The sequence below is a fragment of the Patagioenas fasciata genome, chromosome 8, assembly GCF_037038585.1.
Source record: "Patagioenas fasciata isolate bPatFas1 chromosome 8, bPatFas1.hap1, whole genome shotgun sequence".
NCBI classification, from domain to species: domain Eukaryota; kingdom Metazoa; phylum Chordata; class Aves; order Columbiformes; family Columbidae; genus Patagioenas; species Patagioenas fasciata.
This window is the reverse complement of record NC_092527.1, coordinates 24,380,580-24,399,201: the sequence shown is the minus strand read 5'-3', so window position 1 is coordinate 24,399,201 and position 18,622 is coordinate 24,380,580. Positions and strand designations below refer to the sequence as shown.

Sequence of the window (18,622 nt, the reverse complement as noted above, 5' to 3'; positions counted from 1 at the left end):
GTTTCCCTAAAAGTGCAATGAAAACAGTGGTATTGTGATCATTGACCAAGAGCAGCACACCCAACAGCCAGTCATGTACTAATCACTGCTGCAATGCAGGATTTTCTGGCAATACCCAAGAGAGCTCACTGAGCCACCTCGCTCAAGCAAGCGGGGAGCTGCCATCAGCTGGGAGCGCTGTCTCAGCCTGGTGGCACATAGCTGGAAGGACCTGCTTACATCCAGCCCTTTGATTTGATTATGAGCTCCCACGTGTGCCATGAACAAACATGCTCCTATGTAAAAAAGTCATCAATTCATTAGGGATTCACTGATTTCCCAGGGTAAGAAGCAATAACTATTTGTTGTCATGATGAGGCCCTGGAAACTCAAAGCAGCAGTGTGTGTGCAAGCAGAGCACATTGCTGAATGAATATCAGCCACCAGTCACCACAGGGCTCTGAGTTTTGGGCAGGAGTTGCGGATGGAGCACCACATGAAGAAACCAGCTCACAAAGGTTAAAAAACAAACAAACAAACAAACATTTACTCCCTCTCGCTTCCCATCCTCAAGGGGAGTGCAGTGCTGCTCACTTCAGACTGCTATGCAACTTCCAAGGGCGCTGCCAAAATGCCACTGCAATGTCTCATGGCACAACACTTCAGCCAAATACCAGCTCAAGGGGGATGGGAGAACCAACCAGCCCTTTATATATCCCAGCAGCAGTGATGTCACATGCTTCAGCCAAGGTTGCTGGATTTCCCAGCTCCTGTCTAGTGAAGAAAAGTTGACATTCAGTCTATGCCAGGCTAGGAATAGTCTCTGTAATTTAACCTCCTCATCACAACTTGCTAGGCACTTAAAAGAGTCACTGAAAAAAAAGCCTCCTGTTTAAAAGAGAGGGAAGGCTGGTTTCTGATTAAGCTCCTTGAAATCTGTACATTCATGCGAGCTTTTTCAGTAGCTCATATCAGATGATGCCTACTGCAAACACCTCTACATGTTTCTCGGCATTTCCCAAGTAGTTCCAAACACACAGCCTTACTTTCCTCTGTCTTGAAAACAGACTAAATTCAGACATCCTTAAATGTTTGAACTAGCTTAATCCTGACCTAGGCTCAAACTCTGCACCTTGCTTGCTGGCTGCCATGTTTGTCCAAAAAAGTGAAGAAATGAGAATTTACCAGGTTACTAAACCAACCATGAGCAATTTCTTTGTCTAAAGTTCAGACATTGCCACCATAGCTATACAAGGGATAGCTAGATCCATACAGTGCTCCTGTTTCCATCCAGTCCCAGTAGTGATCTGCACCTTGAACAGCTGGTGAAGATAGAGCTTTTACAACTTGAAACATTACACTGCTCAAGTACAAGTGTTATGGCCAGGCAAGACAGACAAGGATCTTCACAAGGGTTTCAGAGACAGTGATAATCAGTATACTTTTTTTAATCAGAAGCGCTGGGTTGTTTTTGTAACAATGACTCCATCTAGGAAAATAAGTGCTGAGATTACATCATGACCTCCATGTTTATTGTTACCCTACTCACTTCTCAGTAAATGTTCTCAGTTTACAAGGGACAAGATGTTTCCTCAGACCTCTGTCCATGAGATCTGAAAACCAAGCTTCCTCCTAGTTCAGGCATCACCACCGATTTGTTGCTGGAATTTAGTCAACAACTCCACTGATGAATGAACCACAGCATAATTACAATCTCCAATGGCTGTGTTGGCTTTGCACAGTACCATGGAAGCAGAAAAATTGTAATTTAACCCTTAAGCAGAGATAAGTGAGCATACATCTCTTCAATGAAGATGCCCTATTACATCTGGCTGCAAACAAACATTGTATTGGGGTTTTTTATCTTTGCTTTTACCTTTTTTTAATCAGACATCTTAAACAAACCACAAAAAGCTGATTGGTACAAGCTTGTTCCAAAGCTAACACTGACTACTGTCCTTCCTCAGGTAACATGTAGGAGACCATCCCAGTGGGCAAGCCCTTGTTGCCACTTTTGCCACTATGTTTAGAATACCACATGCTGACACAAAAGTTTCTTAGAGGAGACCCTTGCTTCAGAAAAATCTACTGTATCTACACCTATGTGCTATTTGTATTACCTCAGGGCCAGTTCACCTTGTAGGAAATGGAGATGCTCTTGCAAAGATTAAACAAACTAGCCTGAACCTCCGGGGTGTCCACAGCAAAAGAGCAGCAGCAATGCACGTACACCATAGCTGAGCTTTCCTTTAGCATGTGCTGGCTCTGGTTCATGCATGGAAGCAAAAATATGTTTTGTTTACTGCCCCTCACTGTCCCAGCTGTCCACCATTCATCTCCTTTACAACAGGGACAGTGAAAAGGCTGGACTTTCAAACATCAGCTGCATTAGTTCCCAGTCTACACATCTGTCTATACTCATTGGCAGTAGAAAGTTATATACAGGTGGAGCAGAGACACACATCTTCCTCTGCAGTCCCTCTGAAAGGGTGGTGCAGCAGGGATGTAGAGAGCAACAGGGAAAAAGTCAACCCTCTTTTATCCTGGAGATGTCACCCAGCCTGTGCAATGAACAGACTGCCAGGAAACCATTACTCACTCAGCCCTGGTGGGGCTACCAGAGAGTGGTGGAGGTTGTGAGAGTTGCTTGCCAGAACCCTGACTGCTCTCCATAAGCTACCAAATTGTCAGGGCATGTGGTTATTATCACTCAGGGATGGATACCTGTCTCTTTTGGTAAGAAATCCTGTAAATTACTCCTAACATAGTTGAAAGATATGAATTAACAAATAAATGAATGAATACAGCATGAGACAATCTTCATATCATGGTAACAAATGTCTTTGTTTTGAAATTGCAGAATTCACAGATCAAAAAATGCTGAAGGTCGGAAACATCCCAGGATGCTACTTCTGCCAAATCTACATCATTGGACTATTTTTATCTTCTCGCTAAAGATGGTCAGAAATGGAGCTGAATACAAGCATGAGAGGAAGTTCTAAAGATGAGAAGCAAAATTACGTGGCAAGTATGTACCTGGACATATCCACTCATATAACAGTTAAGAATCAAAACCAAGAGTGGGATGGCTTTTCATTTGTCTTTTTTTTTTTTTTCATTTGTCTCTTTTTTTCTTGCTGCATTACACACGAAAATGGGGGGGGGGGGGGGCGGGGGAGGGCGGGGGGAGTGTGAAACTCAATTCTGAAAATTCTTTGTACAAAGTAAAGAGGAGAAGCTCTATTAAGCTTGGTTTATTTCTGGTATAAATCTATTGTAGTTTTGCATAAGTCATTGGAATTGTATGGCTGGAAGGACAGAATCAAGATTCCCTGTGACATTTTGAATCTAAAAATAGGTTGGCTGAGGTTTTTTTAAATAGAAAAGGAAGGTGAGGAGTGTTTTCATTTAAAGAATCAACTGAGCCTGAGTAACTCAGCTGATTAAGCCCAGTTCCTCTGACTTTTCATACTTTGACCAGCACTGAGTCATTATAGGGAAAAACATGCCTTTTCCAAGAGTCTCACTGAGATGGGCCAAAGTAGAACCATAGATTTGGACAGCTGGTGGGGCTGAAATCTGGATCTGGATTTCATTACTCAGTTCTAGAGTGGATCCAAGCTTGAGATGGGGACAGTCTCTGCTTGTGTAGAAGCTGGAGGCTGCTGTAGATGTGAACTGTAGTGTTTCACCTCATCACAAGTCAGTGATGCAATTGTACTTGGAGATAAACATCAGACTGTCTTTAAGGGGTGGGTTTAGCTAGTTCTTGAATATACTTTTAAACTGTGTCTCACTGTAATTTAGTTAATACCCTGCTCAGGCCCTTGAATTTGAGAGTAAATATCTAAAGAGCATACGGAATAAAATTTAAAGAGTTTTAGTGTATATGTTTCAAGTACAGCTGAAAGGTGTATTTTGCTTAAACTTATTCCATCCAAGGATTCCCCTATCCTGTCTTCAGTCTGATGTGGAGACAGACAAAAAACACAATGCTGTGGTCTCTTACTTTGCATCGTAATCAGGGATTAATGTAAGGCTGTTATATTTTATAATTCTGTTGAATGGGTTACCATTTGCTCTCATCAGTCCTAGAACTGAAACTGAACGTTCCCTGTACTCCTTTAGTGGGTCTGCTAGAGTCCCCTAGGCACTCCTGCCTTCTGCTGGCTAAGCTGATATTAGCAGCCTCTTCGGTTTCAAAATACGAACCCAATCACATCTGGATATAGGTGTCTAAAGGATTTTACCCCAGCAATATTTGCTTGGAACATGCTAATGCACTGTAAATCCTCTACCTGTGGTACCATTCTGCTTTATTAAACAAGGGTTCTGCTCAGGGTAATTGTCACAGCAAAGCTCCAGCCTGATACAAGCACGTTCACCTCTGTAGACTTCATTTTCCACAGTCATGAGCTAACAGACAAGTGAGAATAGAAACTTCTATAATAACTTTATTTTTTACAAAATATTTTAAATTCTAATTATGATGTCTTGCCAAGTAAGTTTTATTAACTTTTATTTCATTTTTGACATAGTGTGAAGTGATGTACCCAATGTCATTTTTTTTCAAGATTTTTGCCTTTTTATTACTAATTCTTCGTGACCAAAAAATGGCTTTCTTAGCTAAATACATGCACAGCACCTGAAAGTGCTTATGGTTGGAGATATGGAAAGAGAGGTACCTGAAATTTGGCTCTTATATGCTTGTTTAAGAGACCAACTAAGGAATTTGAGGTGAAATTACATTTTTAATAAGACTTTCTAGAAATTAAACTATCTACCATAGGCTACTTGAATTGACCAAAATAATAATTATTTTTCATGTTGTTTATTGTGTTGTTAGCATCGTGTTTAGAACACGTGTAGGAGCAAATTAGTCAGTGACTGATATATCTGGAAAATGCTCTCTAATAGTGTTAATATAGAAAAATGATAATTTATAATTTTTGGCTTTGCAGAGAAGAAAGTTTCCTTCAGCTATTCCATAAGATGAATTGATGTGCAGCAGCACCGTTTGGAGGAATCGCTTTGTGCTTGTGAATTGCAAACAGCTGGAACCACGCAACACAGTCATCTGCCTATTTGACACCTGAAATTAATCCTTTGGATAATTCATTCATGATTCCTAAGAACAATGCAGGGAAATAAGAAGCATACAGAAGGACACAGTGACTCCTCAAGTATCGGGAGTCTTCTGGATGACACAGACAGAGAGGTGAGCAGCCTCACAGATAGAGCTTTCAAAAGTTTGTGTGTGGCAGAACTCGAAGACTCTCACAGTGAACCGGATCTTGCCATTTCACCCGACTTCACCCTCCAGTTCCCTGCTAAATTTCACCCAGGGACATTAAATCATGCCATCAAGAAAAGCAACATCTGTAACAAGCTAACAGCGAGAAACAATGAACATACAGTATGGGCTTCCACATTCCAGCAGTTACCAAAGTATGCTCCAGAGGAGAAAAGGATGGATAAAAATAACACTTTTGCCACAGAAAGGAAAAAGCTGAATTTGCCAGTCCCTGGTTCAAGGAACAATAAACATGTTTCAAAAGTGTCCTCGTTGATTAAGACATTTGATAAGACTGCAGACCAGGGGTCAGGAGGTTCCCTGATAGCCATTAAGCAGCCCATTAAGAATAGCTTTCAAAAATGTAAATTAAATCATGGAAATGATATGGCTTTCTGGGATGACACAGACATTCTAAACATCCACAAGGAACTTTCTGAATTTTCTGAGGCTAGTCAAGGTAGCCACTGTCTCATCGGTAAACATGAGCCAGAGAAAAGACCTAATAAAATGAACCTGAGTCACTGTGGCTCTGATGGTTATTATCCTGTGCTGATTGAGATGTCGAAAGTAGCCAGGTCAAATTTTTCCCGTTCATCTAAAAAGGCTTTAAAAAGCAGAAATGTGAAAGTTAATGAGCCAGCAAAAAAAGGTAATTTTCTTCACAGTGAGAATAGTGCTTTTGAATCATGGAATGTTCATCATAAAAAACTGACTGAAACAAAGGAATTTGTTGATATGGAAATGAAAAAAGAAGGTCTTATATACCTGGAAGAAGCACCATTTATTAAGGAATCCTACACACTTGAACATAAATTGCCACCTGCCAAGACCACTGTTGTTAAGGAGCAGGAGGAAGATTTTCAGATGGAGCCAGCTCCACCAGAAGTTGATTTCAGCATCCCTCTCCCAGCTGTACATATACCTCAGGGCTCCCTTTCTTCAGAAACTAAATTTCCTGCTGCTCTTCCTCCCACTCCTCCGCCCAGGATCCACATGCACCAGGGTCCTCCTCGGCCACCCCCTGTCCCACAGGCACTTCCTCTTCCATCCCCCACCCAGGAGGGTCATCTTCTAACACCTCCCATCCCTGAAGCCCCCCCTGTGCCACCACCCCCAATGCCACCACCCCCAATGCCAGCTCAACTTTCCCCCCCTCCCATGTCCCAAGCTTCTGTCTCACCTCAGTCCGTGTGCTACAGGACAGTTTCACCCTCACCCATGTCCCAGGCATCTAGCCCACCACCACGAAGACCCCTGGCCACCTTAACTGAAGAGGAGGCCCTGAGTCCCCCACTGGACAATACCTGCCCACCCTGGAGGAGACAGAAGGCTACAAAAGGGGCAGCACAGAGGACACAGACTTCCAAGGAGAAGTTCATAGCCAGCGATGAGACATGCTCATTGTCTGAAAAGTTGACTGGTGCTGAACCTGGTTTGGATGCCACTCCTCTGGCTAAACAGGTAAACTCCCCTGGATCGATCAGTCCCTCCTTCAACATCACTGAACTCTTAACACCCATCATACCACCAAAACAGGAGGTGGACCCTGTGGAAAGTGAGCTGATCCCACTGACACCTCCTCCCACCGAGAACACAACAGCAATAGACCATGAGGGGAATGCATTTGGTGATTACAGGTCTCGGGATAGTTACAAATCAAAAGCATCGAGTCTGTTATTCAACTTGAAGGATGTGCGTAGACGTGTTAAAAGTACTTATACCCCTTCTCCTCTGTTAAGGGCTTTGGAGGAAAGAAATAAAACTAGGGAAAATATACAGGAGAGTACAAAAATGAATGCCTCACTGTTGACTTTACAAGAAAAAAGTAACAAAAAGATTGCACAGAAAGATGAATTGAGTGATATAACCTCCATATTGTCTGGCAGTATGCATGAAAAGGACAATAAAACTGATTTAACTGGACGCTTTACAGACAATTACCTGACTTTGAGTTCACCCCAGACAACAGCAGATCTTTTAGTTTACCAAACTGGAGACAACTTACAGCAAGATGATTCAAAATGTGAAGGTCTGGTTAAAAACACAAGGGGTGATGAAAACTTCTCATTTTTCAGACATGAATCAAATAAATCTGATTTAAGAAAACGTGTGCAGTATCCAGCACTGAAACCATTCAGCAGAGACAATACAGATGCACCAGCTGAGCAGCCTGTACAAAATCCCAGTGTCCAGGGTGAGGTAGATGATAGACAGGCTGCTATTCAGAATGAAAATTTTACCTTCAAACCACTCCCAAACCAGCTCTCACCAGCAGAGGATGTGCCTTACAATGACACACAAAACAGTGTGGTGGTACTTGGTCATGAAACACAAGGCAAAAGAAGCACTAGTTCTTCGGAGCAATCTTTCATCTCCACGGTAGAGCAACCACTTCAGGAGGAGCCTTTTCCACAAGTGCCCCTGATGCAAAAGGCAGGTCTTCAAGAGAGCCAGAAGACTAAGAGTGAAATGGATGCAGGCAGCAAGAAAAACCACAAGGAGAGAGGGAAAGAGGTTGAGGAAGATCAACTGCAATATTATGCTTGTATCAGCTCTAGTGATAGTGCAGCAGAGAAGAGGGAGGGGAAGGTTACTGAGAATGAACAAAGCAGCCTGGTGAAAGAGAAACTAAAGAGTGAGAAAAGGGAAGAAGCCAACAGCATGGATTCTGCTTCTGATAGTATAAGGGACACGTCTGCCCCCAGATCTGAGGAACCACAAACACCTCCATCTTCAAGCTCAACCAAACCCAAGCTGTTTATGATTAAAGATAACACAGTCAGGTCACCTCAGGTAATAAGGGCTGTCAAACTGCCACTGTTGAGGTCCTTTTCCCTGGACGATACAGTGAGCAGCAGTTACAAGGAAATGGAAAGTAGGGTTGTGCCCCCAGCAGAGCACAACAAGCAACACCAAAACATGTTGCGTGCCCAGGATTTAAGCTGGTCGGCATTGAGGCACAGAGAGCAGCAGAATGTGAGGAATGGAGCAACCGACAGAGGGAAGGAGTCCAGTGAGCCTGGATCTTCAGTAACACTGGATCCTAGTCTTCTGGAGGATACAGAGAGCTTTTCATTAGGGAAGGTGACAGAAGATGATGAAGAGACTTGTGCTGTGTTAAATAAAGTTGGAACAATGAATGAGGAAAGTGTCTGCAGAAGAGAAGAGAAGCCCAAGATTAGGAAGGCAAGGCACAGCTTAACACAGCCAAATTTAAGTCTGGAAAATGACTGGGCACAGAACAACCCCATCTATCCTGCAGAAAGAAAGATGAATTACTTCAAGAAACCTCATCTATCTAATCGCAGAGGTGGCTCTTGTGCAAAAAAAATAATCACTAGGAATACAATTTCCCCTGTGACTGGCTCCATCTCAGAGGACCACACATTTTCTCCTGTAGCCTATGAAGCTTTAGAGGATTTCCTGCATATGGAAGGTGCACCAGTTGTGTTAGACAGTCTTGCATGCTCTGCTGTTACAAGCCCCAGATCAGGCAGCACCATGCACTCTCTTGCTGCAAGTTCATCATCAGAGAAACCAATGATTTCTGGCCTTAGAGAGACAGAAGATGTTATGAACCCTGACTTGCTAAACAAGGCACTAAAGAGCCACGCTGGTACGTCTGCAGAAGCGATACTTGATTCAGTGCAGAGCAATCTGCATTCTGATTCTGCAGGAGATGCTGGGAGACTGGAGCTCAAGGGACTTGGGGAGAAAGCAGCGGGCAAGCCTCCTGCTGTGCCACCCAAAACGGAAAAGGCTCTGCGACGGGCCAAAAAGCTGGCAAGCAGGAGAAAGAAAATTCAAGAGCAGCAGAAAAAACATCAGACTGAGCATACAGATGCTATAGGAAGAAAGTCTTCTAATTCTGGACAGATGCTAGCGTCTTCCTCACCCTTAGGATATTCTCCTCTCCATCCTGCCCCTCACTCAACTTTTACTCCCACAGAAACCAGTACAGGAAGACTCAGTGGTGCATCAGCAGTAAGCCCTTCACCCTCTTCAACCCAGCGTAAACTCCTCCAAGACCCAGACTCTGGCCAATATTATGTAGTTGATTTACCAGCTGAAGTAAATTTAAAGACATTTTATGACCCAGAAACTGGAAAATATGTTCAAGTCTCAGTCCCTTCCTCAGAAGGGAACTTATACCAGCCCCCTTCTTCAGAAATTATGAATTCGCCCTATTCCTCCTACCCTAGAGTGCTGCCTTTACCAGCTTCATCTGTAGCAGTGCTGAAGTCACCTTCTCAGCTCTCCGAACCTACTCAGTTAATGTCAGCTGTACCAGGAGAACCAGCTGAACTACCTGAAGATGGCCAGCAGGACTACAGATATGCTGAGACTGTGGATACTCAGCCTTATATTGAGCCAGTCTCTTACTCCTACAGTCAAGATGCTGAAGAAACTCACGTTCACTTACGAAAGGGCATGAGCCCAAGCCCAGATACTGACATAGTGTCCCTCACTGGTTTAGATGACTTTGCTGCTGAAGGAGTGTCTTGAAAACTGAAATAACAAAGTATACCAGCTAGTGTTTTTAAGAACCATTCGGACAGACACAAAAAAGCACACGCATATTTTATGTTTGTACAACACTTTATGTCTGAATCTCATTGTGGTTCGGTTAGGAAGGAAAATGAAAGCTGGCCACATTGAGAAATGTGAGGTGATGATCACTCTGAAGAAGTGTGAAACTGAGTAAGCACTAAATTATCAGTGAGATGAAGGGGCAATGCCAGCTAAACGAGCAAATACAACAGTATGAAGCCACTGCTTGCTGCTGCTGCTGCTTTGCCATTATGATGGCTGGGATTGCTAAAGCAAGTGTCCTTTTGCCCAGATGTGTTGCATGATAAATGACACAAAGAAAAACCAAAACCTATGAGACCATCATGTCCGTCGTATGAGACCTCGGACAGATGCCACATCTACTGAAGTCTCCTCAGTCACTGCCTTTGAACTATATTGACAGGTAGAAAGCATATGGCTACAAATGTATCCCAAACCCAAGATTCATTTTTTACACAAATTGATTGCCCAGATGTTATTGATAAGAAGATTGTGTACCAGATGGACAATACAACAGCCATGTCAAAAAACCTTTAAAGAACCAGAAAACAGTGGCAGCTGCTCTAGACTTCTCATAAACTTCTGCGGTATCCACCAACATGCTGCTGAATTCTTTGTCTTTCTTCATGATCTCCAAATAAGTTCTCTTAGAGTCAGGGGTTATTTATAATGCAGCTTAAAACCTCAACTTATGTTGATACTTGGCCTGAAATACTTTGGTACAGAGAAAGGTTGGATGAAATCTCATAACTGTATTTATTGTTTTGTTAGGCTGAGGAGACCTTTGGTTATTATAATTGAAATTATTTTGGTTTGTTTCCAGGCTCCCACTGAAATACAGTGCTAACTTTTAAAACCTGAAAAACATTATATTTAATTTTGGTCTTGTGAATTCTGTGATTGTTGAAAAAAAAAAAAAAGAAAAAAAAAAAAGAGAGAGAGATCTAAAACATCCAAAGTATTCATTTCTAGAAAAGTGTTTCTTTGAATTGCCACTCTTCCTTAAAAGATCTGTATCAAAATATCACTCATCCTTGTGTAAGCTTTCTATCATCATAGAGAATGAGAGAACCTTGGTGAAAAGACGGGAAAATTGAATGAAATATGCCTGCTTATAAACATCTGTATTTGGGTATTGGTTTCCTTTTTCTCTGTCTCATTTTTATACAATTTTTCCCAATGAAAACTGAAATGCAGGAACTATAAAGAAGAATTACATCCGTTACTTTCAGGCTGATTCACATCTCAGGCTATTTGTACAGGATTGTTTTCAGTGAAGTGACTGTTGACTTGCTGGAAAGAAAGGGAAGAATCAGGCATTTTGCTAATAAATACTACGTGAAGTTGGGACACAGGCACTGCCCCACTCTACCAGTTTTAATATTTACAAGAGAAATTTTCTTTAGTAAATTCTTAATTTCTCGGTACTGAGGTTCTTTCCGGACACAGACCCAAACCTGGTGGTTTGGCTCCTTCCCTAACCTGAACTCAGCTTCCAGCCTTCCTCCATCCCTGACAAGAGCCATATATTCAGAACCTGTCTTGATCCCATCAGAAACTTCCTTTTGTCAGTACTAATCACTAGAACATTTAACTCAGAGAGGCTAGACAGATGCTAAGGGCATTTCTTCATTGATTTTGGTGGGGTTCGTATTTGGCCTTTAATGATTTTCTAAGGTTCATTTCACCTGTTATGCAGAGTTGTGTCATATTTTTCATTTTGTGTTTTGACAGGGACAATTGCAGCAGAGGTGTGTGGTGGAAATACAGAAGCTTGTACTGGTTTGGTTTGGATTTTGAGCAAATTCAGCCAAATTGCCCATATTTGGATAAACATTTGTTGTTCAATCTCCACCCTTGAAGGTTTTCAACACCTGACTGGATAAAGCCCTAAATGACCCAGGCTGGCCTCAGAGCTCACCCTCCTTGAGCAGGAGGTTCATCCAGAGATCTCGTGAGATCTCTTGTAGCCTGAATTATCCTATGACCCTATTCTGCAAACATAATTTTTTTTAAACCAACTTTGAATTGACACTCAGAAAATAGTTTCCCCTGGGAAAGGGCTCGTTTCAAAAAAAGTAAAAATTATTTAAAAAAGAAGATTGTTTCAGGAACAAGGATCAATTTTCAAGTTGTTGAATTAAGGGAAATGGCTCCTATTATGAATATTTTGTGATCACAAATATTTTGCTAAATTGGCATGGTGCCATTCATGTTGCACTTCTCTGTTGCTGTCATTGTATACAGCATAATGTCTCTCCAGTATGAAGCAGAATGTCATCTACAAGCTAAAATACAGATAAATAGATCTATTAAAGTTTTCCATGGTACATTTAGGCAGAACCTATGTAATCTGAAAGCCTAGTGGAGTGCACAAGCCATTTTTTTGTTTGATATTATGAAATCAAATGCCCTTAACATTTACTAGTCAAGAAGCAGGCAGGCTCTCAGAGGACAGGATAAAGACGTGCTTTCCAAGGGGAAACTGTGGATACAAAGGATCTGTGCACAGCTGTAAAAGAAATTGTAATTTTCTAAGCAAAAGCTACAACTGGATTTAAAAAAATAATCCCTTTTGCTTGATTAACTGCCATTTGTTTTATAGATGTGCACACCTTCTACACCTTTTTCTTGAGGTCCTTCTTAAACTCTTATTGTAGAGAATGTGATCCTCCAATATACTACTTCTAGATATGCAAGTAAAGTGCAGTATATTTTTTCACTCTACTGTGAAGGCAAACTGAAATGTGGACATCTGAAAAGGAGTCAGTCCTAATTTGGATAAAATATATTTCAGGTAGGACTTCTTTGTTTCGGCCAATACTTTCTGCCAGCTTGAGGGAGATGCATTCACTGAAGCCACTGTCTCTAGACAGACACATGTCCAGAGGGAGTTTTGACTGAGAGAATTTGTAGGTAAGTGAAACAGAACTGGGGAGTTTTGAAAACAAGTATGCAAGTGGTTCTCATCACGTATCCAGAGCTCTCCTTAGAGCACTTTGCCACAGGGAGTGAGTGCATTATAGAAGTGTTGCTCCAGGTCTCAGCCTGGTATTGACTCCATTAGAGTATGAACCCATCAGCAAACCTGTTTCTAGCCTAGACCACACTGTTGACCAACTTCTTGCTAGGCCATGGGAGTGCGTACAAACACACACATGCATATGCATAAACAACCCTATCTATAAAAATACTATATATATATATAAAATATACCTATAAAATGTCCAGTTGCATATCATTATATGACAGCAGTAATACCTGTGATGGTGAACACAAAATGTTTGTGTATTAAAAGGAAGCCAAATGACACCTTTTCAAATAACAAATATTTTTTTTCCTTGCCCTTTTCTGTTTGTGTTCATTGGTGCAGTTTTTTGGTTGTTGTTTGGGGTTTTGTTGTTATTGTTGTTTTTCCATTGCTGCTGTGAGAAACTAGAATGGAAAAAGTTTTTAGACAAAATGACAGCTATGAACTGACCTTTTTTTGGGGGGCAGGGGAAGGGTGGGCATGGCTATGGGAAATGTGCAATAGTCATGGAAGCAATTGAAGGAAAGTACTGTTTCGTGGTACAGTGACATTAAATCATAGATTAAAGAGGTGTTGAGAAAAACTAAGCTGCATTCTGCCTTGCCAGCAGCTGGTGATTGGGACTAAAGATCACAGCAGGCTCTTCACATGCGCAGAAGCACAGCACGCTGAAGGGAACAGAGGGCCATCGCTTTCATTGCTCTCTTCTCCTCCTGCACAGGCCCTTCCTTGCATGTTGCATTTCTTGGTGCCCTGAGGCTCATTTAGTGGTGGTTCTATTTCAGCAGATGTGCCTAAGGCTGAACCTGGTTTATCTAGTCTTCGGGTCTAGGGACACAACCACCTCACTTTGAACCTGCTGCTCCTTCTGGGGCAACTGCAATGTCTTCCAGTTGGGTTGTCACACAGCAGACTCGGCTCTGTCCCAAGAGCTCAAATTTCCTTGTGCAAAATACTGGATTTGTTTTAGAGAATGCAGCTGAATTGAAATGGCCTACATGAGTGGATTTTTATCAACTACTCCTTGGGTGTTTGGTGCCTTCCTGAGTCATCTGTCCAAAAAAATGCATGTCATCAGCACATTCACAACTGTATTTGCAAATAAGTAATTATTTATTAATTCATAAACAAAATAAATGGGACTTGTTTTACAATATTGGAATGACTTCTAGCCAGCTTTTTCATTGTAATAATGTCCCATTATAATTTTCTCTCCAGTTATGCCAGCAGAAAAAGTCAACAACATGAAGTGTGTTTGTGTGTGCATATGTGTGGTACACAATTAAAAGATCTAGGAGGTAATTTGATGTAGGGCTTTGTCCCTCTTCCTACCCCTCCTAAAGAGAGGGAACAGGAGGCTGGGCAGAAACACCTTTGGCCCAGGACTCCTGCAATCATTCCCACCCCTCCTTGGTGTGCAAGAGCAGCGGTCTGGCCAGAGAACCCTGGGGATGTGATGCCAGCACCCAGTCCAGCAGCACTGGAAGATGATCTTCTTGCCACCACCCAGAGGACATCAGGGCCTTTGCATTCCCATTGCCCCAACAACCTGGGGCAAATTACGAGATGTGTACCTTTGTGTAACTTGTCTTTTTCTTTACTAAGAAGTCCTCCAGAGTCTGTGTAATCTCCAAAGTCTTGTCAGTGATGATTTTGCATTTCTCCTCAGTTTCTCTTATTGTCTATTGCATTATGAAGCAGAGTGTAGACTCTTCTCAAAGTGATTTTGGCTCAGTAGTTATCCAGACTGGCAATCATATTTAGATGTGCTCCACTTCGATCCCTGACTAGTCAGGCAGTTCTTCCTGGCAGCGAAAGTGCTGCTGCAATTTGAATATAACAAATCATAAACAGAAAAGCTGTCTAGCTAGTTTTTTACCAGAAATACATTGACAGATTTGCATATCTGTATTTGGGGGATATACTCTGTTTATTTTCTGAGTAACTAAAGAATTCCAACTTTGATCCTCTGTCTCACTCAAAAGCAGCATCAGAAGAAGGTGGTGCTGTACATGATGGGTTACATGAGCTTTAGGAGATACACACGAACATGTAATTTAGAGCAAGTGGTGTACATCAGTCATTTTTATTAAAGAAACTCTGCTTCAGAGCCTTATAGGAGATAGAAATAACATGGAACACTTGAGTAAATTGAACTTCAATCTGTTTGGTTTTTTTTTTTGTGAAATGCTCATTATAACAGCAGAGGCCAATGATTAATTTGTTTTGTCTTTAGGATTATTATCTTGGTCTGATGATGATCTTACATTCACCACTGTCTCCTGATGTTAAATACAATATTGTAATTATGGGGTTTAAATGGGCAGGGAATGGCTGAAAATGACCTGTGTTCTTACCCTGCTGCTTTTTGATATTCTCGAAATTTTCATGATGTTGGTTTTTTTACATTAGATAGTCAGGTCTTGGTACTCTATGACCAATTAGAGACTTGTTTCTAATATGTTATTGAACATACTTTGAAAGCAACGTTTCAATAGTGTGGAAGAGAAATCATTTATGTCCCAATTGCCTAAAGCTCTGTGTTTTTATTAAAGCAGATTTGACTCAAGTCTTTGGGGAAGCAACTTGATAAGCATTTTCCCATGTCGAAGTCCATATTGAATAAATTGAGACGTGGGGTACTTAGAAAGAAGAAGAGTGGGAAGACTCTGTGAGAAGCAGGGACAAATTTTAAAATCCTTCTAACAATTGAAAGAGGTTGAACTCCAGAAAAAAAGTAAAACATGTTCAAAGCTAGAGATATACTTTGAAAAGCCCAGGCTTGCCAAAGTCAAGCTGCCTAACTGGCTAATTCTACCCTACTCTGGTTTGGACTCCCTTGTCCTGGAGCTCCCTGGTGTGATCATGCTCAAGACCACTGACATTCAGTGTCAGAGCCTCAACTTTGCACAGCTGCCCCTCCAGTTACTTAAAACTGTCCTAGGGAATTGCAGCATTCAGAGCACACAAAAATGGGCACGATGCTTTTTTGCTATGGCAGAAATGCCAGTGTTGCCACCAGCAACATGAAGTATTTCGTGAGCTAACATGGCTTTCTTCACGATCTTCCTGACATTGACAGGCCACGCGTGGCAGACAGACTCTGAGATAAATAGTAATCCTTCTTTCTATTACAAACACTGATAAGCTGCAGAGGATGTGAAGTGCATCTGGCCCAGGAGAGACCCTTTCTTGATGGCACTGAGGTCGATGAAAGTCTGTTGGCAGAACTGGTTTCTGCTGGCAAGCACTGCTTGCCTGGATCAGGTCTCCCAAGCCTGTGTCCCTTCCCCTGGAATGTGGACGGAAATATCGCAGAATGATTCCAAACCAAAATTGGCTGTGGCTTTGTGAACTTTCCAAAAGGAAAAATCAGACAGAAATGAAAGGAAGATGTCATACTGCATTATAATATAAGACTATGTTACTGGTATTACATTCATACATGGATGTGTGTCTATATAGAGATGTATCTAGGTATCTCTGCATGTGTACATATAATTACAGATAAAATATTCATGTTCTGCTGAAGTGTCTGGATGTGATCTAAACGGTGCACTTGAACTGTCCTTTGCATCTCCCACCTGTCAATCTTCATATCCTGTTACTTGCAGGTTGGCCCCAAGGGAGCTCCATTTTCCCCTGGGCCTCCCATATACTCTTGGCATGTTCCACTTGCCTGGGGAAACAAATGTTTGCCTCTTCCCATACTCCTGCACACACTGGCAGTGTACCTGGAATGCCCCAACACCTCCATCTTTCCTGCTGGAAGAGAGAGTGGTAGCCCTCACATAGACTCCTCTTGCTAAAGATTGTGCAGTTGGTGAGTCCTGAGCAGTCCCTCAGGCTGGGCCAGATTGGACTGTAAAGGGAGATGGAGAAGCCCTTTGCTTAATGCTCTCACTTCTTGAAACCTCTGCATTATCACCCTGAGACAACAAACACTTCTTCTGGCAACAGGATCAGCCCCAACACTCCAACCCAGCAGCATAACTGGCCCCAGCACTGATCCTACTAACAGTAAACTTCTTACCTTAGCAACCAGATGGGCCCTAACATAAACCAAGCAGGATCAAATATCAAAATACCAGCTGGAATTCTGGCCCAAAAACCTACTGATGCAGACAAATCGCATTACTGCACCTTAGCAGGAATTTTCCAATAAAACAGCTTCTCTGCTGGAAAAATAAAATAAAAGTAAACTTCAAAAAAAAAGGCTGCATTGACAACACTGAAACTGCTGGTAAAAGAAGCACATTTGGCATGTTTTTTCAAATATTGTCTTCTAAGCTGGGAAATTTGCTGAAAAAGTATTAAAAGTCCCCATTTGCTTACATGTATGTATAAGTAAACAGTCCTAGACCTTTTGCATTGAAACAACTTTCAAAGAAATCATTCATTCAACTAGAAACTAGAGCAAAAGTTTTAACATATCTCAAAATGTTTCCAGTAGTCCAAGTTGATTTATTACGTCATTGTTAACTGGGCTGAACATTGTATTGGCTTTTTTTTTCAGTGTTTGCCTTCTTTTGTTTTTCTTTTTTTTTTTTCTTTTTTTTCCAGTTTGGAATGCACAAGAGATGTCACCATCACCAAAAAGGCTATGTGAGGGGAAAGCAGCTTCTGATCCAGCCACAGACAAATGCTCCAAGTGCCAGCTGCTGATGATGAGCCACTGTGGAGCTCCCCCTTGTGCTGGACTGTCCGTATCTCTGCATACAGCTGCCATCCGACCAGCTCCAGACTGACGGTTTGTTATTAACACTGTGGGGGGCCTATTCTCACTGCTAACTGTGTTTTCAAGTGGTAGAGGAGCCTGGTTGTAGTATCATATCCTTCTGGCCATCCAAGACATGTCTAATGGTGTGCAGTATCTGCATCCCTGGAGTATACTGAGAGAGCTTATCTGATCATGCTCAATAGGACGCTAACCACGTGGTTTACACTTGTCAGTTTTTACAGTTCTCATCTGAAAAACCCAAACAACAGTCTGGTCCTTGAAAAGCTTCCAGCCACATTCACGCTATGAGAGTGGCACTAATGTAAGAGCAATGGTATATTCATACTGAGCTTGAAGTACTCCTTCAGGGGGCACAGCTTTGTCAGTAAAACTGAGCTTTGTACCGTGGCAGTAAGGCCACTATGTAAATAAATTTGACTCAAGTAGTAAAACAAAAGTTTTATACTTTTGACTGCGCCTGTACAATGGGCTTTTGCTGGAACAGCACTGTCAGCCAAGGTCACATACACATGAGCAGGAGGAAGCCTATGATGTTCAGGCACTACAGATAAAACTACACAGATCCCAATGCATGCTTTTAATTTCTGGCTAATCTTAAATCCAGCCCAAATCACACTAAACCCTCACTCACTCTTAATTCCTCAAAATCAGTGCTCACATTGCTGTGTGTGTACACCATTAGCTAACTCAACTCAGCACACAGTAGACATCATCTCCCATGCTACACTGGGCTGTTTGAAGACTTTTCTGCCACTTACTGCTTATTGCTGTCTTTGCTGGCAGAAGCACTTTACAAGGGCTTCCTGGTGCACCTCTGTTGAGCCTAAAATGCTCCATCCTGCTGACAGAAATGCAAGGAGCTGAGCTCAGGAAGAAAAAGAGTCCCAGGCAAAGGGTAGCAGGGGGAGGATGAAGGAAGAGCAATGTGCTTAACAGATATCATCATTTACAAAAGAAACACCTGGCCAATACAACTCCCTTCTGCAGCAGGTGCTTTCCTATG

The 18,622-nt window shown here is 42.0% G+C and overlaps 1 protein-coding gene across 11 annotated transcripts in view; it reads left to right on the top strand.

Moving 5' to 3' along the window:
- C8H10orf71 (chromosome 8 C10orf71 homolog) overlaps window positions 1-18,055 on the top strand; it is a 93,085-nt gene extending 75,030 nt beyond the window's left edge. For 10 of the 11 annotated variants that reach the window (XM_071811950.1, XM_071811949.1, XM_065843136.2 and 7 more), the window contains 2 exons: window positions 2,840-3,007; window positions 4,941-13,191. In XM_071811950.1, coding sequence (XP_071668051.1) covers window positions 5,117-9,781 — 4,665 coding nt within the window. In that variant the 5' untranslated portion in view covers window positions 2,840-3,007; window positions 4,941-5,116 and the 3' untranslated portion in view covers window positions 9,782-13,191. Of the gene's footprint in view, window positions 1-2,839; window positions 3,008-4,940; window positions 13,192-17,441 lie in introns of those variants that run through there. The other variant, XR_011740301.1, reaches the window with a different exon arrangement.
- The last annotated feature ends 567 nt before the right edge of the window (window positions 18,056-18,622 follow it).